This window comes from Rhamphochromis sp. 'chilingali', assembly GCF_963969265.1.
Source record: "Rhamphochromis sp. 'chilingali' genome assembly, chromosome: 13".
Classification (NCBI taxonomy): Eukaryota; Metazoa; Chordata; class Actinopteri; order Cichliformes; family Cichlidae; genus Rhamphochromis; species Rhamphochromis sp. 'chilingali'.
Genome location: NC_137940.1, coordinates 36,005,122 through 36,031,431, shown reverse-complemented (window position 1 = coordinate 36,031,431; position 26,310 = coordinate 36,005,122). Strand labels below are relative to the sequence as shown.

The 26,310-nt window shown below is 38.5% G+C and overlaps 1 protein-coding gene across 5 annotated transcripts in view; it reads left to right on the top strand.

Annotated features, from left to right (window-relative positions):
* diaph2 (diaphanous-related formin 2) overlaps positions 1-26,310 on the top strand; it is a 373,710-nt gene that overhangs the window by 5,797 nt on the left and 341,603 nt on the right. For 3 of the 5 annotated variants that reach the window (XM_080900482.1, XM_080900478.1, XM_080900479.1), the window contains exons 3-6: positions 10,645-10,677; positions 11,900-12,076; positions 18,822-18,926; positions 23,518-23,538. In XM_080900482.1, the coding sequence (XP_080756608.1) occupies positions 10,645-10,677; positions 11,900-12,076; positions 18,822-18,926; positions 23,518-23,538 (336 nt within the window). The remainder of the gene's footprint in view (positions 1-10,644; positions 10,678-11,899; positions 12,077-18,821; positions 18,927-23,517; positions 23,539-26,310) is intronic. The other 2 variants (XM_080900481.1, XM_080900480.1) reach the window with 2 other exon arrangements.

The window sequence follows — 26,310 nt, the reverse complement described above, 5'->3', positions numbered from 1 at the left end:
GGTGTTAAATGCAGAGCTGTAGTCTATGAAGAGCATTTTAACATAATTCCCCCTTCTAGTGTCCAAGTGAGTGAGTGATGTGTGGAGGAGATGAGAGATGGCATCGTCTGTGGAACGATTTGGACGGTAAGCGAACTGTAGTGGGTCCAGTGTGTCTGGTAGTGAAGAAATGATGAAGTCTCTGACCAGGCGTTCAAAGCACTTCATCACTACTGAGGTGAGGGCTACAGGGCGATAGTCATTGAGAGAAGCAGGGTGGGGTTTCTTCGGGACAGGAACAATGATGGACTCTTTGAAGCATGTGGGGATCACCGACTGAGATAAAGAGATGTTGAATATCTCAGTGAACACAGGAGCTAGCTGGTATGCGCAGTCTCTTAGGATACGACCTGGGATGCCGTCTGGTCCTGCTGCTTTCCTGGTGTTCACTCTCTTGAAGGCTCTCCTTACTTCATGCTCGGAGATGACGAGCACGTTTCCGGTGCTGGCAGTATCTTCCTGTCTGCAGCCGTTAGCGCCGCTAACACTAGCATTGTTGGAGACCTTAGCTGCAGCCTCGAAGCGAGCATAGAAAGTGTTCAGCTCGTCTGCCAGAGTCACGGCCGCGTTCGTCATACCGGTTGTTGGTGCTTTATAGTCCGTTATTGTCCTTAGTCCCCGCCACAGGCTCCTAGAGTCACTCTGTTGGAGTTGTGACTCTAGTTTCCTCCCGTAGCGCTGCTTCGCCTCTTTCACCGCCCTCCGCACGTTATATGACGCGGCTTTGTACGGGTCGATTTCCCCCGTCATGAGTCCCTATTGTAAGATACAACGATTTTACAACAATAAAAGTGCTGATGATCAAACTTTCCAATTTGTCAATACACAGTATAAGATCCAATCTTCTTTATTGCCTGCAGGCTTGACAGGTAATGTAATGATGTATACAATTTGTACTTGTTTCTTTCTATAAGAAAATTGTTTAAAGTATTCAGAATCTCAAACATCGTTTGTTCCTGTTTGCACCGCAGAGCAAACTGGTCAATAGTTTGCTTTGTAGTACTGTGATAAGCATCTTCTCCTTAACCTAATTAATTTATAATACACATCGATTGCAAATTGGTGAAATGCTTGGTTGGGAGTAAAGTGGTTTAAGCTTTAAAGAACATGCATGTCTGTACGGCAATTTGTTTAGATATGAAATGTGAAGGATACAAGGATAGTAGGGGTGCAACGATACACAAAAATCACGGTTCGGTTCAGTTCGATACTTTGGTGTCACGGTTCGATATTTTCTTGATACAAAAAAACATTCATGCCTTTTTAATTTGTCATTTATTAAAATGATAAATATATATTTTAACTCAAAAGTACAGTTTTTAAATTTAATGTTGCTGAAACAACAAAATAAAAAAAATTAATCTATCTGATGGAGAAATCCCTCATCTTTGGAAAAGAGAGTTTATTACAGAGAAATGGCTCTTTCCAAAATAAAAGCTCTACTATACGCTTCTTCTGGGCTATATTCTCAGCAGCATATTAAACATATCAGGTCCCCATAAGGAGAATCCTGTGCTAACGGCTGTCTAAATGACTCGGGTAAAGTTTGTAGCATGCTGCTTGTTGTTTTTGTCTGCTTCCACTTGTCTTTGCACTAGGATGCTGTCGGCGTAAATGTTGTGTTCCCACTAGTGCTGTCAGCGTTCATCTGCGCTGCGCTCAGTGGATCTGCGCTCGACAGTGCAGCCTAGGCGGAGTAGTCGAACGCAGATCCACTGAGGGCTCAACACAGACAGCATCGTCAGAAGAAAAGTTGATAAAATAAATTTACAGTTTTGTATTGTTCGATACATATGCGTACCGAACCGAAAGCACTGTATCGAACGGCTCAATACCGATACGAGTATCGTTGCACCCCTAAAGGAAAAAAAAAAAAATTAAAAAAAGGATCCTATTTGTTTTATGTTGGCTTCGAGCCTATTAAATTAATTCTGAGTTATTATTCCATGTTATCAGATGCACTTTTGCTCTGCTTCCTTTTTTCTTTTGACAGTTGGTTGCTGTTGCAGCATGAGCCTGCCAGATTGTTTCATTATTTGTGGTTCATAAGCTGAACTAAAATCAGAAACACTCATTAACTATGTTTTGGCAAATATTACATGTTATTAGTCCCTATTAAGTGTTGTTAAAATAAGTTTTAAAAATATGGCAGACATACTGTTAGTGCATGGTAAACGTTGGTTTTTGAAGATAAAGGGCATTTGTGGAAAACAGTTTCCGTAACGCTCTAAAAGTGTGCAGATATAAGTAATTTTAGTGGCTTCAGATTATACTGCAAAACTCTATGTCAGATTTAGTGAGACCAATTCCTATTTCAGATGCATCCATTACATTTTTTTGCACCACCAGGATTTATAATACATCGTGGTTGCACATTGAAGCAAAGCATGCAGATTATGTGTCATGTGTCAACAATGTGGAAAGGCGTATTTAAAGAAAAAACAAGTGTTCAAAACGATAATGTCACATTCATGCTGAAAGGCATTTATATTCAAGGTAAAAAAAAACAAAATTCTACTATTGTGAGAAATGAGATAATAATGATCACATAAGTAAGGATTGGCCTGGTTATTGTGAATAAGGTGACAAATGAAAGTGTGGAGTATTTGCAGGAAATATGGAAGAGAGAGGCCGGATGTCATGACACAGCCACAAGGCACTGGGCAGTGAAAGAGGTTTATTAAAAAAGCAGCAACAAAAAACCCCACAAAAAACCAAAAACTTGATACCACTTTTGTAAATGTGTAGCAGGGATCTGTAGGGTCACACTGAAGCTGGTTCTGTGCTAGAGTTAACCAGTTTGCTGTTAGCTGCCATATTCTACTCCTGATAGCAAGGATAGCAGTGTGACACATACTGTATCATAGATTTGGTCTCAGAAGCATTGCTGTCATGAAAATAGGCTGGCAGTTTTAGTCAGGTGTACTAGTAATTAATTGTATTTTTTTATATCTGTGATTTTTATGTTGTGACATATCAAACTGTCTGGTGTATAATAATATATATTGAATAGCTATGTGGACAGCTAAGTAGGAAATTGATTATTATTGCATTGAAGCTGGGTAACTTTACTGGCCCCAGAAACCGTCAGCATCATCATCTAGCACAGCGGTCCCCAACCCCCGGGCCTCGGACCGGTACCGGTCCGTGAGTCGTTTGGTACCGGGCCGCGAGAGTTGAGGCTCAGGTGTGAAATGTATAGTTTTCAGGGTTTTTATCGGTTTTCGGCGTTATTTTGTTATCGTTTTTATCGTTAACTCAGTTTTCCTGGGTCTTTTCACGTGTGTTATGAATAAATCTTCTTTTTTTCGGTACCGGTACTAGTTTTATTTTGTTGTATTTATCCGCGACACCTTAAAGGTCGGTCCATGAAAATATTGTCGGGCATTCATTTAGTTAAATGGAGTTTATTTTATTCTATTTTAATCATGTAGGAGACGCGAAACAAGCACATACTTTAGTAATGGGTAAAGCTCATACTTCTAACACTGCTGATAGTATCACATCATGAAGCATACTTTGAATTACTTTTTTGTTTTGTTTTTTTGTGTCATTTGATGCATCTGACATTTTGATACGTGAGCTTTAGGGAAGCCTCGGAAATCATTTTAGGTCATGTTGGCATGTGGTTAACACAAGCTGTCAGCTTGTCACACACTTGAGCCATTTACAGTGCTGTGGTAAAATATATTAAAATATTTCTTTATATTTTGCAAGGAAAATGAGAAATGGGTGCAGCAACTTATTGAAAAGATTACAAAAATGCATCTAAATACGAAGCGTAAGGCAAAACCAGAGTTTGTACAATTCTGATGATCTTGAAAGTCAATATATACACTATAACAAAGCTTATTCATGCAAACAGCCTAACTCTCTTGCAATTTCTTTAAGGAGTCTAAGATTTTTTTTGTTCTATGTCAAGATGTTTCCACGCTGCTTAAATAATCCAGAGATTATCAGCTCTGAGGATGTCAATCCATGACTGATAGTTTTTCGGTTTGCTTACACAGATTTGGTAGTGTGTTTGACATCATCGTCATGCTGAGAAATGTAGGCATTTCCAATCAGATGCTTTCCATGTGGTATTGGACAGAGGAACAAAATCTGATGGTACTTTCCTGCATTCATAATTGCATCAGTCTTAAGAAGAACACTGGCTGAATCCAGCCTCAAATCATGACTGAGCCTCCACCGTGTTTTACAGAAAGCTATAGACACTCACTGTTCTAGCTCCTTCCTGCTTTCTCTGTACATACTGATGACAGTTTGAACCACAGAGTTTAAATTTCATCACTTCATAAGAGCTGTTGCCACAGTTGATTGCTTATGTAATCTATCTTATCTCAGCTTTTCTCCCAACTTTCATTTTTTTAAGAATTGCTCCTTGACAGTCAGCCGTCCACTGAGACTATTTCTTTTGAGCCTATGGCAAAAAGTAGATCTTGGCTGGATATTTATCCATTTCTTAAGAAAAATGTCCAGCTACTGTTCTTTAGGTCAACCATTTTTTCCTCCAATTGTCCAGTTTCTTCAAGCATTTTAAGGATTCAGCCAAAGAAATGCAAACAAATTATACATTTTAGCAATAGGCTGACTGTTAAATGGCCTAAAGAAACAAATAAACATTGCAAGGAAATTGATCAGATATAATGGCTGGGCTGAGAATCAGTGCAAAAAGTAGCCAAAGCAAAGTTTAGACCTTCAAGAAAGCTTGGAGAACTATTGCTCTACTTAAAGAAATTAGAAGACTGTCTAGCTGCTTGGAAACAAAGAAATGAGGGGAGGCTCAAGACTTTTGCACAATACTGTAGGTATGCCCTGCATTTTATTTGGCCAGTCTTGACAAGATTTTGTCATACTAACTTTCTTTTTTATATTTTTTACATACTCTGTTATTATATTAACATGACTGGCATTGTGTTGGGGGGGGGGGGGGGGGGGGGGTGTGAGCAACAGCAGGAAACAGACCACATGTGAGTCTTTTAATGACATTCAGGAAGTTTGAGAGAGGAAGTGGTGACGAATGCTTTAGTCACACAGTGGAAGAAACACATTCACTCCTTTAAAGTCCCCCTCTGTCATGAGCCTTATTCACGTGTATCAGTGGATGAGATCTGAGACATGAAAATAGGAAGTTTGTTTTTTGGCTGCCTCAGTAAAACTTGTATGACATGCATATATGTCATGTCCATGTATGCATGAATCATACTTGGGATTTGCTTATTCGACAGTTAGGATGATTCATGAGTAGATTGCATGTTCTGACAGAGCTTCCACTGAGCTCGATGTAGGCCTAATGAAAGAAGTGTCTTTACATTTTGCATGTTGTTGGACCAACATCCAGTTAATAATGTAGAAAACACAATGTGGAGAGGCTGAAGCCAGATGAAAAAGTGTATTTTAATTTAATTTAATTTGTTTTAAATGAATCTCGTGTGATAAAGGATGGTCAGTGAAGGGAGGTCCGTGCTAGACAAGTGAGAAAGGCTTAACATGGGTGTGTCATGGATGAGTCAACATTTAAAATACAGTGGTAGAATTGAATGTTACCGATATAGTCACTCCTGTGACATTTATAAAAGCATATTATTGGGCGCACCGGGACTATTATTTTAAACATTTTGCTGCCTGGCTCTGGTGTTACGTACAGTTTCATTACACACCATTTAGTCAACAGCCTGCAGATAAAAACAAGGTCATGGTTCACATGTTTTTGCACTTGTCAGCAATTAGGGAAAACAACTGCTATAGCAGGTGTGAACATGGCATGTTTTAAGCCGAATTTCAGAGGAAAGCGTCTGCTGCAAAATTCCTCTCGCAGTTGGAAAAAAAATGTTTGCCAGATCAGGTTAATTTCAGTAGACTTTAAAATACAAATGACACTTTATGTGATGTTATGATCAGTGTAAAAATATCTCCTTCTTTTCTTACAAACCTCAGCTCTTATAATGACCACATATCTTGCCACCTTCAAGGATACAGTAAGAATTTGCTTTCAAAAGAGATGGAGATAACCCGAGGGCAGTACTGTGCTAGTCCCCAGTCACATGGTCAGACCATCCATTGTGGAGCCATTCAAATCTTAGCTGTACTAGCTTTTGTGTGCTTCCTCTTTTCAGTATCTGTTTTGGGAAACTAAGCAGTACCAGCACTTCCATGAGACTAATAAGGCTACCACAAACTCACACACTTTTAAAGACACTCACAGAAACGTGCTGCATTCCATTTTTAAATTAACTGCGTTTTTTTTCAAACCTAAATAAAATAAAGCAAAGTAACCTACGTCAATATTAAACACTGAGGGAGAAGTGTTTATGTCAGGTCTTTTTTAGGAGAGCAACCTTATTTTATGAGCTCGATTGAATCGTTACTTCACTTTATTGAGATGACAAATGTGTCATTCTGCTCTATGCCTTTAATATGTTTTTCTGTTATCTGCTGTCTTTGGTTGTGTGTGTTTTTGTCTTTCCGTGTGTGTATGCTTGTGGCAGTGCCTACAGTAATGACACTATGTGAAGCATGTAGGGCACATAGGAGTCAGAATCTTTCAGATTTCACAAGTGTTTTAATATAGGTATTTCTGTTGTTACGATGTACCACTTCATATGCGGCTCTCTCAGTCTGACTGAAAATAAAACACTGATTCACTTCTCACACTGAGCCACTTGTAAATTTGCTCACAAGTCTGGATAGACATGCTTTGTGGCAGTGAAATCGTTTTTATTTGTCTTGTCAAGCTATTTTTTATTAATCTCTTTGTTAGTTATGATATTGTTAGTCTGTAAAAATCAGACTATTTCAAATTCAGTTTCCCTTAGTGACATCTTCAAATTGCTAGTTTTTATCAAAGTAGCAATTCTCTGAATTCCTTCAATACATCTTTCAATAAGCTCCTTGGCTGTGTAAAACTGACTGATGTTAATAGACCTGCTGTAGATATTAATCTCCAAAGATGTTCAGAGATTTCAAAAATCTCTCCGGGAAGTGTCGGAACCGCTAAGATAGAAAACATGTAGTTTAAATAATAATCACACTCAAGGCTATAGAGCAGATGTTTATTGTCATTTAACGATTCAGAAAGAATTATTGGAATATTGTGAGTGGAAAAGCACGATGAGGGAACTTGTATTTCTATGTGACAGCTACATTCAGTGTGATAGTAAATGTGTTCTAATTGAAATATAAGTCACATTGATTGCCAGGTTTAAATTGTGTCTCAGTGTCTTTTTTGCCTCTTTTCTCCACCTCCATGCTTTGCTTGAAAACATTATCCTCCCTGTGCAAACATATGGAAAACCTTGATACATACCGTCAAGCAGAATACGTGCGCACTGAGAAATCTTTAGCTTAGGCAGTGTCTTGCATTATCTCTGTGTTTGCAAAAGCAGTCATTGAGAAGCCATTGTAACAGGATTTATTTAGATGAATTAATTTGTTTTGACTTGGTCTAATTCAGTTACACGGACCGTATTCTGTGTGTCTGATGCCACTCCTTTCAAACTGATCAGTACATTGGTAGTGCAGCAGATCTTATCAGATTACACAAAGACAAATTATGTAATTTTGTTGTTTGATATGACAACGACGAGCAAGCGTTACCCTCCGATGTAGTGTGACAGTTTTGCGGTGCTTTGTTTTTCTTCGGAGGAAAGCAGCTTTTTAGCATAATCCACACAGTATCTCTAGATGAATGGTTTTCGAGTGGGAGCTCTAGTGTACTCTTTTGAAATGTTGAGGAGCAGCAGACCAAATTTGAACGGCCTTTATACTGACATTTAGAACAGGTCAATATTCTCCTCGTGTTTTTAACTGTGGTTTGACAATGACCACAGACATGTAACTGTGGCTATCTGTGTATAATCTGCAGTGTTCAGACAGGTGTACTATGTTGACGTACAGGTTTCTGAATGCTTTACTGAATTGAGGTCATCACTGCTAAGCTGCTGTGTTTTGATAATGATGCGTTCACAATAATTCGTTTCTTACTTGGACACAAAATTAAGATAAGTATGTATTTTAAGTAAGTTTCAATGCAAGCTGATAACTCATGTAAATGTAATTTTATTTACAAAATGTGAAACCACAACAGTTGCCTCAATGTGCTTTATATTGTTAAAAAAAACCCTCTATATTAATAAAGAGATCAAACATTTTCTTTTTGACCAAAAAAATATTTTTCTGTTGACAATAACTTTGTTAATTTAAATTTTCTGAATAAGCAACAGAAGTTAAACAAATGAGCGCCTAATAAAACACAAGGTTTGTTTTTTTTTTGCTGTGCTACTGATGCTTACTTGCCAGCATTCAAGGCTAATTATACAATTTTTACAGTTATCTTAAACTCTCTTTCATCAGCTTTGATTTTATTTCCCCAAAATTTAAATTTTTCTTGCTGAAAATCAGGAATCGTTGCTAAAATCTGCTAGAATGTAGATGAACAGAGCGTCTGATTAAACAGGGACACGAGGTAGTTTAATGAATTTACCAAGAACTGTCAGAAGCACTTTGTGTTACAGGCCTTACTGCCAACAATGGCTATCTCACAGTAATTCTTTTTTATTATTAGAACTAATTAAAGTAAAAGCTAATTTCCTTCTAAACCCATTTTACAGTGGCATCGTGGCTACTGATTTTATAGTGATAGTTCCAGTGAGTGAGTTAAAATGACATCACGCAGATGGTCTTGTTTAATTGGTTGAGTATAACAAGCGTTGCTATTTAAAAGATATGCAATTATAGTCACTTTGAAACAAAACTAGTCTTTTGTCCAGCCTGGAAAAGAAACGTATTTCTCCTTCCACCTGGTGATATTTTATATCTTTACACGAATTAATGTAATACTAACATTAATTATAGTTTGTAATATTAATTTTAACATTTATTGTAGGAAATATGCATACTTGTATGGTTTTGTGTCCCCAAATTGGTTCTCAAGTTGTGGGATATTGCTTTGTGTTTTCATTTTTAAGGATCTGCATGGACTCATAATCATATTTGATTAAGGAGGGACCCAGAGCTAATTTGATTAGGTTATTTAGAGAAATATGTGTTTGGTAATAAACATTTATTATGATGAAAAAGTTTACTTTAATAAGCGGGAGAAGCCCAGAGGACATGCAAGCTTAATTGTTAGATGTTAAATTGCAATGTTGCGATGTTGCCAAGATAATGGGCAAGGAAAGGCCCTCAAGTCAAGGCAATTAACCAAACAGTGGTTTGATTGTTGTTAAATTGATTAGAAAATGTTTAAGTACTCCATTTGAAAATTAGCTATTGTTTCACACAGTTTTAGGCTGCTAGAGAATGCTGGGCTTAATGATACATACGTACTGAGTTACAAATGAGAAAAGTTGTTGCTCGGGTTAAATTATTAGCGTTACACATGTTGGGAAGTGTCATGCTGCCTTTTTAAAAGCAATAAAGGCTTTCACAATACCGAAACAAATACCTGGACATCCCCAGCAGAACCCTCTATATGTAACGCCGCCTGTGTTATTTTAACTTGAAAAAACAGCTTAGGTAACACTGCACATCGAGACTTTGTTCTTTCTAGTCAATAGCTTTATCTCCCAACTGTTGATCAGTTGTAGCCGACAAAACTAGTGATAGATATGGCAGTTTGAGTGTCTGCTCGGTGTTGCCCAGAGCGACAGCCGATGAAGACACACAGAGGGAGGTGCAGGTTAGCGCCAATCTGTTTGCTCGCCCCAGCATCAGTAGTTTCCTGATTAGAATAGTGGAGAAATCCGCGGCTGGAGGCAGGCTTTATGGCCATCGCTACCCCACATCTTCCCACTCATTAGTACTTTACAGCCGAGCGCCACAGCATATGGCAGCGTTGCTACTGATTCCCATTTGAGGTGTGTTTCAAATAGCTGTCCCTTGCCGAGCCACAAGCCTTTGGCAGTAGCCATTCTTAGTGTGTCTGAGATGAAGATAAATATCTGGATTAGGAGAAGCGGTTGAATTTTTTGGGCCACTGTCACTACAAAGGATGCTCTTCAGAACACAAATTACAGGAATAAAAGAAGCTTTTGGTGTTTAATTGTGTCATGCTGTAACTACATTCCCTGGGAAAATGTATTATTTTGGGAATACACAAAACTTTAACCTAGCAGTGCTAACTTGCATGTTATTGGGTTTTTCTGGGGTTTTTTTAACCTGATGTGGATGTGTTTGATTATGGGTGCTTTCTGATGGACCTCATTTTGTGTGCTTGTATTTGTCGTGTTCATTCTTGAACACAAACATTTTTACTTTTACCCTATTGTCTGGGATCATCAAGTGTTACCATATCCTGCATATGCACATGTACAGTATTTGCTCAAGACAGGAATGAGCTATTGCCCTCTGTGGTACCAAGACAATTTGCACATGTGTTTTATGTATTCTCTAATGTATGCAAGCATTATTAAAAATTTAATTTGGTATCTCAGAGGGAAATGCAACACCATTTTCTACTCTGTGATACCAAAGAGAGAGAAGAAAACGCTGCGGTATCCAGGGGACACTGTACATGTGAAAACACTTGAGATGGGACGTGCACTTGCCAGTGTTGTCGTTTTCTGTTGGATTGTTTTTCACACTGTGCCCTCCCTCCAACAGAACATACACATAAAAACATTGGCTGATGATATGGTAAGGTGCTTGGTTTAATTTTGGTGTGATTAGTTTTGTTTTACATCCTCTCACGTTTTCTTATAGCTGCATGGGACTTTTAACTGAAGTATATGGATGGATCAAATGTGCCAGAAGCAAATTGTTTAAATTGCCATTTTAACTGTATATGAGTTACATCATGTGGCAAAATGATACCGTGGGTTTTTACACATTAGCAAATAATGATAAGTCTGTCCGCAGTAGCGCTCTCTAAAGCTGTGCCGTGAAAGACATTTTTTATTGTAGTGCACTCTGCACCAACAAGGTCTGTTTGCCTAAATTTTTCATTATGAACATAACTTAGCCCTCAGCATCTCTGCTTTTGTAAGCAGGTCATAGATCATTTAGTGTGCAATTATTAGTAGCACTTCTGATTAGATGGTTTTACCTGGGGCCTTTTTAATATCCTTAGTTAACAAATAGCCCGACGCATGTAGTATTACATGAGTTTTGGGATGTACAGCCAACATATTATTATTACGTACTACTGCTGCAATAATCAGCTTTCAGTATGTTTGATCCATCCGGTAATACTTCAGTATACTGACATTTGCGACATCGTGTATGTCATCATTATATGTCTGTCTGTTAATTTCATTTATATCTGTTCATTCATCCAGCATGTTCTCTCCCTTTGATAATACTAACAGTGACTGGTTGCATGCAGTTCATATACTTTTCTGCTTTTACACTTAATGTTACTGCATTCATAAGAGTAGGATTAACCAATTAATATAAAAAGGAATGTCTCTTAGTACCCTACCCTGCAAACTTGCAAAGTGGCATTGTATGCTAGAATCACTTGAGCATAAACTGAGCAATCCTGTGGGTTTGACGGTAAGTATATTATTTAGTTGTTTGTTTGTTTTTTAAGTCAAACTGGAATCTACTAAATACAGGTGTTTGCTGTATGCGGCAGATATTTTTTGTAAATATTTTCTTCAATACAAAGTAAAAATGAAAGAAAAAAAATCTATAGTTTTTTTTGTTTTAACCTCACTTTCATTTGTTTGCAGAAACACATCTGTTCCTGAAATCAGTGCATAATAATCGTGCTGTCTTTTGATAGCAGGAGACAATCTTTCAATCTAGTTGTTTTAAAAAATGTTTTTTTTTCTTAATGATCCATATACTTTATAGTCAAAACAAGCTCACTGGCAGTGCGATATTTTAATATGTCAATGAATCTGTTTTCTTTCAGCGTGATCGTATTACCAGTTTTAGGAAAACGGGGACGAAGAAGGAAAAGCTCCTGATACAGCACCCAACAGATCCCCTGTCTACCCAAACTGAACTTCCTGTTCCTCAGCCTCTTTTTGATGAGCGGTCCATGAACCTCTCAGAAAAAGAAATCATTGACCTCTTTGAGAAGATGATGGTAAGCTTTGTGTTTCTCTTGCAAAACGTCATCTGCTGTACTAAACAACAGTTTTATTACAACCGCTAATTCCACATAATAATAAGTAATGAAAATTTCACTATGAAGCACAGTGCTGTTATTTTGAGTATGTGTGGAGCTAGTTAAAACAAAAAAGGGCTTGAAAGGCATTTTTTATATCTATATTTCACTACAGATGCATTCTTGTTTTGCTGCTGGGGGATGATAATAGAATGATTGCTCTCCAGACCGACCCTGGTTTTATACAGTGTCTCTTAAAAAAGTCCTTTCAAACAGGGATGATATGCTGTTCTTTTAACTAAATAAACAATTTGATTAGCATTAACAACATTATGATTGAAACCAGGATCCCACAGAGCTGTCATCTAGTCGAGACAGCTTTATCTGTGGATTTAGAGAGATAACTGTGATTTTTTTTCAGTGCTTTAACGTTAGCATCAATCCAGGACTTAAAAACCTTGGTGTAACTTATACGTTTATAGAGTTATGTCCATACCATCTTTGTTAAAGCCCCACAAAACAATATTAGGATGACACACACAACCTTTAGTACCTATGTGTTAGCATGATATCCTTGGGGTAATGTAGACAACTCCTGCAACTCCTTCTTACTGATCCTCATTTGAAGTAAACGGTGTGCAATAAATTAACCAATTTTTATTAAAGTCTATTTTCTGGAGTTTACCGTGATGCTTAAATTATTTTTAAATAGCTTGTCTTTAATTTTAAATATCCAGTAATCCCATGGTTGTATTGACACAACCATTTTTATTTACCTGTATCTCTGCTGTTGTCGAAAGACAATTATAAAAGCACCACTAAACTATAATGTAGCACCGGATGACATATATGTTCATTATGAAAAATGCAGGCATAGATTATTTTGAAACAACACCACAGTCTTAATAATGGTGGAGGCTTTCACAGTCTCCAGAGATTAGTTAGTGGAGGAAAGAAGCCAATGCTTGTGATTGAGGAAGTATTTTGTGTTGTTGTTCTTTTTTTTTTATTTTTTAATTAACAATAAAAGAGTCGCTGAAAATTACGTGGTTTATAATTGATTGTGTCAGCATCATGTGATTTCTCTCCTGTATCATGGTGTTTATTTTGCCCAACCCTGAAGAAGGCCTTTTTCGCCTCAGGTGAGACGCCCGGGCAGTACGGGTTACACAGGAAACTTCAGTGTTGTCTCTCTAATTTTGCTGTGTCTGCATTGCAGCTCTAATAATGTCTCAGTGACTGAATCTACATTGATGTGTGACATGCATTCATACTCGTTTCGCCATAAATTTGTATTTTTCAAAATACTTGTGTACAGATTGCGATAAGTTGCCCAACAAAGTTGCAAAGCAGTATAAGCAGATAGGGCTGCCACGATTAGTCGACTAGTCACGATTAGTCGACGCGTCGTTTGAAGCTTTGTAAGATCACAAAAGACGCAGGAATAAGTAGTATGATTTAAGAGTGTAATAACGCACTGAAACAGAAGATGGCAGCACTGCATGTACAAGGATGCCAGCTGCCGTTAAACCCCGAAGAAGAAGAAGCTGTGTCCCAGAATTCATAGCGCAGCTAGTTAGTTTTAATATTACTCTTATTATTCTTTCTGGGTCATAAAATAAACGTTTAACATATTTTCAGGCGAGAATGTAGCTGTGTAAACCTCAAATATCTGCTCAGTTTATCAAGACACCGCATATTTTCAAAAGCGCTCCGACGTTTTCGGAGACGTCTGTTACCCACTAGCTCGATAGCTAGCCGGGAGCTAGGCTAACTAGAGCCGTGAGAACAGCGGACTCCCGGCAGATCGTCTTCAAACCCACCGCCTCTTTCGCTGCTCAGGTTAAACATGATATATGAGTCACTTAGATAACTTAAAAATGTTGTTGTTTGGCTTTTTTTTAGTATTTTATTTGTTCCTGAGTAAATCGGTTTGGCTGAGATTAAAGTTTTTACACAGCTGAATAAACGTCAAGCAGACAGCTGATCATCAGAAGTGTGAGATGCTCCAGAATTTACTCCGGTGTCCTGTTATATTTTAGATAGCAAGGAGTTTATTAAACTTCACCGAAACAATCTGCAGATTTCATTCAAATTTAATAAACTATCATCTTGTCTTTATTTTTAGTTAGCACAGACCTTAAACACTTAAAGCTGTAAGCTAATGATAGTTATATAAGAGCAGATGCTGCTGGTGCAATAAGCTGTACTTTTACGTCCAATGGGTGATGATCTGATTAGTCGACTAATCGCAAAAATAATCGGTGACTAGTCGACTATCAAAATGATCGTTTGTGGCAGCCCTATAAGCAGAACTGCATGTCTCTCTGACATCTAGGAACTACTCTGTACTTTGTCTTTAGAATTATTTATGGATAACAACGTTAAACACAGACTTCGGCCACTTCTCAGTATTAGTTCATTGTGGTTTCTGTGTTTTCATTGGATTTGTTGATATAAAAGATTATGGAACCAATATTACCTTTTAACTGAACCAAAATGACCTGAGATTTATAGAAAATGTAAATGTTTTATATTCAGATGTTAACCTTTTGTGAGGCCGGTCTCCACCTACGTATTCCTTAGGCCAGTGTGAGAAGTACCAAACTTTGAAATTCACTTCGCACTCATCCGTGGGGTCAAAGCTCTGTCACACTTGTGATTTTCTCCATTGAAATGCATTTTTGGCCTTATGTACTGCAGGATTGAAATCTTACAAAAAGCTTTCAGCCCATCTCTTTGAAGTGAGGAGCTGAATAACTCTGGCTTCATTGCATAGGTTGTGTGTACTATTGTGGATAATGTCTCTGAGTGTGTGTGTGTGGTACGGTGGCTGCCTTTCCTTTTTTCTCATACAATGGTCTTTATTGCCAGGGCCAGAGAAATACGACCAGTGCTCCTGGTTTTCATCAGGCGAGTGCTCAGTGTTTTCTTGCCTGGGTGCTCATCCCTGTCACTCAGTTCACCTCTCAATTACTATGTTTGTGCTCACAGCGGCGTGACATTAAACCCAGGCTTCAATTTGCTCAGTGACAGATGACACAGAAGGCATGTTTGTTGGTCTGACATTTGACAGGCCTTGACACTTTGGGTTGGGAAGTATAATTACAGTAATGAAATTAAAATTTAAAAAAGGGTTATTTACTTATGTACTTTTTAAGCAAGCGCTATTTACACTCATAGACAGTAAACTTTTCTGGTCAAACCTAGTAAACACAGAACTGTGGTGTGTAGTTTCTTTTGATGATAGTAGCTTCTCTTCAACATCTATCTGTTCAACACACATTCCAGTTGCTCTCTGTCTTCTTTGTCTCTACACCCATTCTGTAATTGATTGTTATTATGGTCCTACATGTTGCAGTCTTGATGTCTAGCTGGCTTCAAATAAAGGGCTGACCCATGGCATATTAGTGAGACCCCCTACTGTGCGTTAATGACTAGCAGGAAAGTGAAAATACTTTTTTCCGCTGCAAAGTGGTTACACATTGCGCCGTGTATCTCAAAGCTTAAATAGCACGTAGCCTATTACTGAAAGGTCATCAAAAGGGTTTGTCAAAATATAGGAAGAAACACTCAGTCAGTGGCCAGGAAAGCCAAATGAACTCTTTCTAGAATTTTTGAAACCAACCATTAAGAGCAGGAGTATATTTGTAAAAGTACAGGGGGAAAGTTAAAATGCATGGAAAAACATTTACTTTCAGCGCTGCCTTAGGAGGGCATTGTGTTTGTATGTCTCATGGGTTTTGTCACGGAATTTCCTAAGATGTGCACAGCTTGAATTCACAGGATCTCATCAAAATGCGTAGACATAAATCAGTTGCTGGAATTTCATGTATTTGCGTCTCACTAGAAACGCAGCTATAATGCTGTAGTCGACTTCACTAATAGCACAAAAACAACATATAAAAAGAATTGACTGTTCTGTTGAAGATTTTTACTAAACCTCGAGGTATCACGATAACCACAGTCCTTTTTTTAATGTGTAGAGTTATGACTGTACACTAGCATAGGCGTGGTGTTTTGTGAGGTCAAACGCATGAACTCATCTCCTCAATTTAGACCGTCTGCCTGATGGTGTGAATATGGCTGCTGCATATTGGCACTCTCCTCCCAAGTTGCCATTAGCAGTCGTGGCATTATTGCCCAGATGATGGTTTTACTTGGCTGCCAGCATGAAAACCTGCAAGAGCATGACATCCATACTTGATTGATTCGACTGATTTGATTTCTGTGCCAATTTGTCTCTGTTTCCGCTCTTTAGAGAATATCTTTTTCGAGCAGGGGAACGGTATTGAGGTGCGCGCAAAGACAGAGGAGCAGTGAAAGAAGAATGTGACATTGCAGTGCTGCTGTGGCTAGTTTGGGGTTTTATGTGCCTCTCTGTGAGCCTTGTCAGGATGAACACTCCTCGTAATAAGTTCCTATGTGATCCCTCAGCAGTTCCACTCTGCACCAGGACATTAAAACCAGCCCACAGGAGAATTACTGCATGTGCCCTTACACACTCATGGATCAGACTTGAGGCTAGTGGACAAAATAATTGATTTGTCACAGTTGAAGCAAAACATTTTATACTTCTACTTTTCTTAGATCCAGTTTTCCCCATAGGGTGAGCACTCCATACTGTTTTCTGCCTGAGATGCATTTGATGGCTCCCATTAATTTTCCCTTTCAATGATACAAAGCCTGTAGTGCCCTGGTTTTGCTCTGTTTTAGGCTTACCACACCACAGGATTTTGGAATTTTAAGGCCATCTTGTATTATTTTATATATATTTTAGAAACTAAACACAGCAGTGAGTGTCTAACGGTTTGCATTGTGCTCAAGATTTTAATATTATGGCGCTTACGTCCACATTATATGATCCATGCAGTAATTTCTTTTACGCCTTTTTAATACAAGGGCAAACTCATTTTATAGGTCAAATCATAACCTTAAACTATGCAATAATTTGATGAAAATCTGTCGCAGTTAATGAATACCTGAAATTTACCATCCACAGACTTTAGCAGATGCTTGGTATCTTCCCTGGTGAGGTGCTGCCAGGCCTGTGGTGCAGCCATCTTCAGTTATTGCTTGTTTGGGGACTGGTCTTTAGTGAGTCAAACACCTGCTCAGTTGGATTTAGGTTACTGGCTAGTCAAGAGCTTTGCACAATACGTATGAAAACTCGTTGATTGCTTCGACTGTATTTAGGACAAAGCAATCAGCAGAAAGTCTGCTGTGTTTTTATTGCCTGGCTACTGTAGAAATACATTCTTAGTCGATTTTGCCAGACCAGTGTGAGACAAACGAGGAATCTTTGTCCCCGTAACTTCGCCGTCATTTATACAAGCTCAGATCTCCTCATTTCAGTCACATCAGCAGCATAGGCATGATATCTTGAGACTCCTTTTTATGTAGCCTGTGAGGGTATAATTAATAATAGAGCATTAATCATTTTGGAGGCGAAACATGAGGGCTCATTCCTCGAGTTTGCCCCCTGACAAGCGTCCCGCAGGCCCACTGCTCCTACCCCTCCCATAATGTACTCACCCCATCACATTTTGCCTCCTTTATTGAATGCCAATTAAGCAGATAAATTAGCAGGGTTCAGAGATTAATTGAAAAACCTGCTGGTTTCCTTCAGTGAAAAAAACCTGCCAATTGTAAAAGTTTCAGCTGCACTTTCTCCCCTCCTCTATCTCCCATAGATATTAATGATTTTTCTAGCTCAAAGGGTATTTACTAGAGGAAATATGCTTGAAGGAATTCAGGTCACCGTGCCCCTGGATGGAATTCCTGCCCATGCTTCGCTAACAAATGAAGAAAAACCTTGTGAATCAGGTTATTTGTGGTAAGACATTCAAACAGTGTTCTTACTTTCAACTCACGCGCTTCGTTTTTTTCTCTAGCTGAATTTTACACTTAACTGCATGAAAGGAAATCACTGTCAGAACAGATCAACGTGTACTAAAAGACAAATGATTTTCTCTGCTTCCCAGCAGAGGGCAGCATGCCTCCACACCTTTAGGTTCGCCGTTCTAAAACCCCGAGGAGGATGTTTTTTCACTCTGTTCATTCTACCCATCTCTTTGTGAGAGAGTGCTTCTGATAAACATCCCCCTCCATTCTAATCATCATGTCATTCCCTAGCTTTTAGTGCTCTGTCCAGCCTTCCCTCTATCCCTGATGTCTCTCACATGAAAGGCCTCTTTTGTGATGCAGAATTAAAGTAGCATGAAGATAATACTCCCAATAACACACAGATACTGCCTATCCAGCCTATCTGATGTGATTGCATGGCCTCAATAGAAGCAGTGTGTTTGATTTTGTTCTCCTGTTCTGAGTTGGGGTGTACAGTTTTTATTGCTGCAGCCTTGCTACTTTCGTTTCAAGGACTAATTATTATTGCCATTATTTTCTGCTGCGGAGCCACGTGACTTTAATAAAGAAACAGACAGCAAACTTTTTTCAGCCATGGAAACAGGATTTTCTATTAAAGGATTTTAGTGGAAATGGAACAATAATTGTGTGTTTGTTGAAAAAGCTTCTTCTTGTTAGTGAAACCATTGTGCTGTAAATAACCTTGTAACAAGTTTGAGGTTGTGAAATGCAGTTGATTTGAAATGTTTTATTAAATTCAAGTTCAAATGTCAAGTATTTTTGTAAAATCTGTTTTTACTTAAAACTGTTGAGTATCACAGAGCTTCATTGTTAACATTTTGACTTTCTTGTTGTGTAGGAGGACATGAACCTGAATGAGGATCGCAAAGCGCCGCTGCGAGAAAAGGACCTGAGCACCAAACGCGAGATGGTGGTCCAGTACATCTCAGCCACGGCCAAATCTGTAAGTGAGAGAATGCATTTCAGAGTTATGTCTTTATAAGCTAAGATATATTGTACAGTTGTAACTGGTGGGCTGCAATGTCACGACACTTAACACTCCTCTCTAGAATGACAACATGATGCTTTTTGCTTGCTTTGTCATCTGCTCTTGCACACGCTCACTTTTGCTGCCTTTCTTCACACCTCATGCTTGAAATCCACGCCTTTGATTGCAGTTTTGATCTATATCCCTTACTTCTCCTCCTGTTGTGCCAAAATCTTCCAGATTTAAGGCAATCCCTCACTTACTCAATCATAGGTGGATGGTCCAGTCACATGCTTGCATGAAAACAGTTGGTTGTCCAGGTGTATAATTGCATGTGAATTTTTGGTGGTGTCTTCTTGCTGCATTATTTGTTTATAAAGACGAGAGGCACTGCAATCAAACACAGGAGTGAAATAGGACAAATGTCTGACCAGTAAACCTGTGATAATTCTTTACACTGCACCATAGCATGCTTTACCATTTAGTTTTGCATGCTATGGATGCTTAGCAGAATTATTTTGTTGGTCTGTTGACTCTCAGTTGTTTTAAAATGAGATTAGATATAAAATTAATTAAAATGATTTTGCCTGTTTTGTGTTGGAGTAATTTGGTGGAGAGGCGATGCTTAATCATTTTAAGCAATAACAGTTTTGGCAGCGATCCATGAATGTATGATAAATTCTTGTATTGTCTATTGAAGTTATGGCCAGCCTCGTGCTGTAAAATTCAGATCACTTCTGAAGAAGAAGAAGAAGAAAAAGTGATTTCTGTCCTCTTTGTTTCCTGAACCTGGTAGCTCCTTCTTGACATCATCATTTATTACCTGCCTCATTGTTATGGTAATTAACTGGCATTATTGATAATGATGATTATCCGAGATGATTGAATTCCACACAGGGCCCATTATGCTTTGTGAGCACTGATATTTTATTCAAATGAATAACGTAATCCATGTAGTCAAAGGACAGAGGACAAAATGGGATGTCTGTCAGCACCCTGCTATCACATTTAATAGGTCTGAAGAAAGGGGATGGTTGAATGTCAGTGATGATTGTGTGCGTGCTGATTCATGCAAGTGCACATGCAGTCACACTTTAATACAGGACAGATATATTTCCAAACACCATTACATACCAATAATACATAAAGATAATGTGCTTCAACTTAATAGTTTGCCATTTCTTTACATATGATTGCAATAGTAATGTGACACGGCTGCCAATTCGCTGCAGTTAGCAACGTGATACACAACAATTATTCCTGTAACTACAGTATGAGAGAGACAGGAAGACTTTTATTTCAATGTTTTAGAGTATATCAGAGATTATTCCAGGAAGAAATTCTGTTATTTTAAGAGTATAAAAAAATATAAGACACAAACAAAACAAGAACAAAAAAATGGCCAAGTTGGATAATTTAGTCATCAGTAGATTTGTTCTCCTGTTTTCAATAAAGTGTATTTATACAATTAATTGCCTCGCTTTCTTTTACGTCCTGATAGATGAAAAAAGATATTTCTTAATGTTACTTTATTTAAATATTTACAAATGTATGTAACAGTAAAGCTTCCTCAAACTGCCTTGTAGTGTTCCTTTGCTGTTGGACTGTGTGATGTGGGTTGTGGTAACCCAGTCACTCATTGCTGCAGTGTAGTTTGTCAGCAGTTGCCTTACAAGTGTGAAGAGGGTTTAAATTTTTGAGACCTTTTATAATTTAGACTTCAAAATCACCATCATTTTTTTCCACTCAGTCTGCACGAATGAGCCTATATGTCTGTAAATTAAAGGTTGGACATTATTGGGAGCTAATGCTGCATATGGGTGCTAATACGCATGTGAGTGGTGATTGAATGTAGGAGTGCATTTTGATGTCTGTCTGTCTGGATTCTCTGTCTTGCTGTTGTGCATTCAATGCTAATGTCATTTTGCTCATCTAGCAAAGATGTATGCTGCATTGGGAGGTTGTGGTTTTTGTTGGTGTCAAACGGCTACAAACATGCTTTGTTTGTCTTTTTCTTTTTTTTTTACTCCACACGCTATTTAATAGGTGTCTGATTTGCACTTACCTTTCATTTCAGTCATTGAAATATAAGGGGGACAACCAGGACCATTTCTTCCACACTCATATGTAGTCAAATTTGTGTGTAGACACTTTAATTCACCTCTTTCTTTCTCAACTTAATGCAGTTGCAGAGAACGTAGATTTGGAACTAGAAGTTTAAATCAGTAAATGCTGGCAGAACAAGAAATATCCCCCTTGTATTGTGTAACCCTTTTCTTGTCTGTCTCTGCAGACTTGCTCAATTGAACATGTGCCTTAGTGTTCAGGAATAGGCAGTATTCCTGGAGTTCAATAGCTTTAAGTGCTTCAGGTTTCTCTCACGGGGTGCTCCTTTCTTGTATGTACAGTATATTCACCTTTCATGCTTACTGACATACCACATCCAACTGCTGTTTGGCTCGAAAATGACATAAAATGGGAAAAGACTAATTCTTACTTTGTTTTCTCTTGTAAAATATGTCTTTCAAAGGGAAGTTAAAGCTTTTCTTCTTCTCTCTCCTGTGAATTGCCACCTCTCTCCTGGTCTGTTGCCAGGAAAGTTTGAGAACACTTCCCATAGTATACCAGGGTGCCTCAGCAGGGGTCTAGCAAATTACCCCCAACACAAACGGGATGTCTTTTCACAGGAGAATTCCACATTAACCCTGTTCATTTGAATATGAGCTGTGTTTCAGTGGAATCCAACGCTGCTCTTGCACGAGTGTGTCTACTGACATCATTGTCCATCAGCTTTGCATGAACAGCTGCACTTCTTTCTCATCTTATTTTCCTGTGCTTTCTTCCCTTTACATATGTGCCAAACTAATCTAAACAATTGATACTATTAGAATTTCTCTGAGATTTAGTTTTGACTACCAGCAGTGAATATTTCAGTGTATAATTCCAGACTTGCTCTATCTCATCCAGCAAAGGTGTTATGGCAGGGTCTTAACAGGGGGACGTTCTAGTGTAATTAACGAAGTTTTATTCAAATATTGGTTTGTTTGATGCAACCAATGTGCCACCTTCTTCTCTGAGTGGGACCTGGATTTGCTGAGGTCATTCAAGCACTTTATTGTTAGCCTGATAAGTGTTTACGTAATTATTTGGAAAAAAGAAAAAAAAGAGTAGACATAATTGTATTTGTTCTGAATAAAAAAATCTGTATACTTGCACCTATTGACTTTATACGTGTGCCTATTGACTTCTCCTGCTAAGCATCAGAACTCAAAAGGTAGTAAAATGAGAAAACTTGTCCTTGTTTCAGAAAAAGGTGTTACATTGCACCCAAACCAAAAACTCGTTAGTGAAACTGTGCCGTTCCCCCTTAAGCTCCTCTCTGACTATTATCTGAACACACTAAAGATAGTGTCTGCTATTTTGGTCAAGCTGCTATGAAATAATATTAAAAATACGTATTTGATCTGGTTGGCATCAATATCCACGCAAAATATCTGAGCTCTGAGTTACATCAATGTGACTCATTTCAAGGAGTCTAATCTGCAGGATTCAGGTAATGCACCGTCTTAAATAGTGATATGCTGCATTCGCAGGAAAGCAAGGAAAATGTAGTTAGAGTGTGAATACAAAGTAGTATTTCTGCGATCAGGTGATGACGTGTAGAAGACGCTTTATGTGATGGAGTGATGGAGAGGGGAATCAAGCATCATATGGCCACACATCTAGAGAGTTTGTGCGTGACAGTAAATGAAACAAAAAGGTAGGTTTTGTACTTCCCCTCTCTGCATACTAGAGAGACGGGGTACCCTAGTGTGTCCTGTAACTTCCTGCACTCAAAATGCATTTCTTCAGAAGCATACGGCAGAGAAAGAAGAGCTCAACCACAGATTAGAATACATTTACTCTGCTGACAGACACACTCCTACTGTGAAACAAGCCCCACAGTTGCAGTAATGAAAATCACTTCCGTTACCTGCCACTATTGACAAATAACAAGGTTAAACTTCAAGAATCGTGCTGACTGCATGGGTTCAAGGTAGCTCCGCCACGCAAATTTGACACCTGAAGCCCAACGTTAATGGCAGCAGATTGATTTCAGTCCACAGAGCCTCTTTGCCCACACTAGCCACTGTTCTGTTCTGTACCACTCATTCAATCAGGCAGTCACAAGGGCAATCATATTTTATCCCCTTAATCATTTAATTAATACCTTGTGTGGAAGATGGCATGACTAAACATGACTTCCGCTTTTGTTGCCGCAACTTTTACTTCGGCGTGTTTTCATATGCCGAGCAAATATTCATATTCAAAATAATTGGTAACACTGCAGCTGCCAAACGCAGACATTATCTTCAGCATGTGACGACAGTTTTGAATGTTCTCTTGTTGGCTTTTTTCAATTGTAAGTGTATAGTGTGTGCTTTAATTGTGTGAAGAATTTTTGTGATGTCCCATAAGTTACGCTAATGCTTCAACGTGTAATGGAGAGAATTCTCTGGCCTTACTAATGATTGTGCTGTTTGTGTCTTTTTGCACATTAACCTCCTCCGCTGATCGCTGCATGCAGATAACTGGGAGCAAAGTTGCGGTAAGTAGCCCATTATTTATTTAGCTTGTGAATCTTCGTACTTCTGTGTATCTGTCTTTATTCACTCCCTAAGCTCACAAATACACATTGCACATCATTTTATCTCGTTTTGGAAGGATGTTGAGGAGCGCATTCTGAACTGTGCAAGTGAGGGTCATTTCATTTTCTTTTCATTTTCACCTGTGATATTACTAATGGGCTTTAATTTGAAAAGGCTATAAACTGTCAACACTTTTCCTGCATGCAAATTTTTAGCACTTTAAAATGAGAAATCTTGAAATTATACAGCCTGAAAGTGAGTCAGGACACCTTTTGTTGGTTTTTGCTGTTTCTCTTTGAAATTGATTGCAGTGTAACTTCTATTAGCATTTCAATACTTTAATATCCACAAAGAAGGATAGCTTTTACACAAATTCTCATAATCTTCAATCTAATCTGTTTATCAAAATCATTTTAATGATAATAATAATAATGGATCGCATTTATATAGCGCTTTTCGGGACCCCTCGAAGCGCTTTACAATACCACTATTCATTCACTCTCACATTCACACACATTTTGTCTGTGAGATACAATGCACATAGAGAATATACAGTAAAGCTTCTCTGACTACCCCCCACCACAGGGGGTAGCTCTACACGTCGCCTTGCTGTTATTTGGCGCTACATAAATAAAATTCAATTGAACATGTTTAATTTGACAGATGTTCTTCCTGACACAACCCCAAAGGGATTCACGTTTCTTTTTGAGATCAAACGGAGGATCTTTCTTAGGTGCACATGTACCACACTTTGGATCCACATTAAAAATATACAGTATAACACTTAAAAGGACTTTGCACACACTCATAAATACTGTACACAGACACACACTGACCCACAGTGCACTGCAATATTTTTCTGCCTAAAGCAGAAATATTCGACCATATTAGGATAGTGGAAAAATTTATGGTTGTTTATCAAAATTTGCTGTCAACAGCTCCCCATGTGACAGGAACACGACTGGTTCCTTACAAATGCTTATTCTTCTTCTTCATTTTACTTCAGGTAGTTTACTTGAAGTATACTATTGGAATTTCCCACAGTATTGGCAATACACATTCATTTGTTCACATTATAATATACAGATTACTTATTTTCACCTACGAAATGGCATCCCTCTTTTGTAAAGAAGAAATTATTTTGTGGTTTTTTTTTTTTTTACATCTACTGGTTCATAGTTTGGCAAGTGTTGAATTGTCACTTTAAACTGTGGCTTATTACCTTTTGAGAGCTTTGTGAGGATTAGGAGGACTGTAAAGCTTAACAGAAACCCACAGACAAAGTAAAGTAGCACTGTGTGACCTGGCCTCTGCTCTGCTCATGAGCTCAGACAAACCTCGCTCTGCAAGGCATTTAACAGAACCATTTGTATCGATTGAGTTTTCTCCTTCTTTGTCAAACTGTTCTTTTGTGCTTGGTTATTTCCGTTGGAAGAACTGGTTTTTCAGCTCTGCCCCTATTGACCTGGACTGAGTAGCTTTCAATCAGCGGCAATGGACGATTTGTTTTCACTAGGCATAATATGACAAAATCATACAAGTTTGAATTGTGAGACCTAAATTAAGAAGTTCTGCAAACCATGCAGGCACCCTATCAAATGCATTGCTTCCAACTCAAGAGCATACTGATTAGGGCTGCCACGATTAGTCGACTAGTCACGATTATGTCGACTATCAAAATCGTCGACGACAAATTTAATAGTCGACGTGTCGTTTGAGGCTTTGTAAGATCCTGAAAGACGCAGGAATAAATAGTATGATTTAAGAGTGTAATAACGGACTGAAACAGAAGGTGGCAGCACTGCATGTACAAAGATGCCAGCTGCCGTTAAACCAAGAAGAAGAAGCAGTCTCCAGTATTGTAGCTGTGTCCAAATTTACGGGCTGCATCCTTCGGAGGCCGCATTTATAGGCCGATTACGTTACAGCGACGCGACGAAGGCTTTCCAGATTCAAAGATTCCTCCAAATGTGTCCTCCTTTTCCCCGAATTTGAAGGATGAGTCGGATGTATCCTTCGTGGCCCAACCTATCCCAGAATTCATAGCTCGGCTCAGCCTATTCCAGTTTCCAACAATGGCGGCAGCTACTTAGTTTTAATATTACTCTTTCTGGGTCACAAAATAAACTTTTAACATATTTTCTCGGCGAATATAGCTGTATAAACTTCAAATATCTGCTCGGTTTATCAAGACATCACATATTTTTAAAAGTGCCCCAACGTTTTCGGAGTCGTCTGTTACCCACCCGCTCGATAGCTGGAGGGTTGAAGGCTCACTGGAGCCGGTGTAAAACACCAGACTCCCTTCACTACCTGTTATATTTTAGATGGCAAGGAGCAGACGCCTGAGTTTATTAAACTCCACTGAGACAATCTGCAAAATTCATTAAAAGTTTAATAAACTATCATCTTGTCTTTATTTTTAGTTAGCACATACCTTAAACACTTAAAGCTGTAAGCTAATGCTAGTTAGCGGATGCATGCTGGTGCAATAAGCTGTACGTTTTACGTCCAATGGATGATGATCTGATTTGTCGACTAATCGCAAAAATAATCGGTGACTAGTCGACTATCAAAATAATTGTGGCAGCCCTAATACTGATGCATTTGTAACCTCTGTGCCATCCCTCTACCAGTAGCCCATAGATATGGCTAACATACAGGCAGGTATAAACTGTCATTCTTGAAAGCCCAACTGAAAGCTAGTGGGGTGCAGATGGAGAGCATTTAGC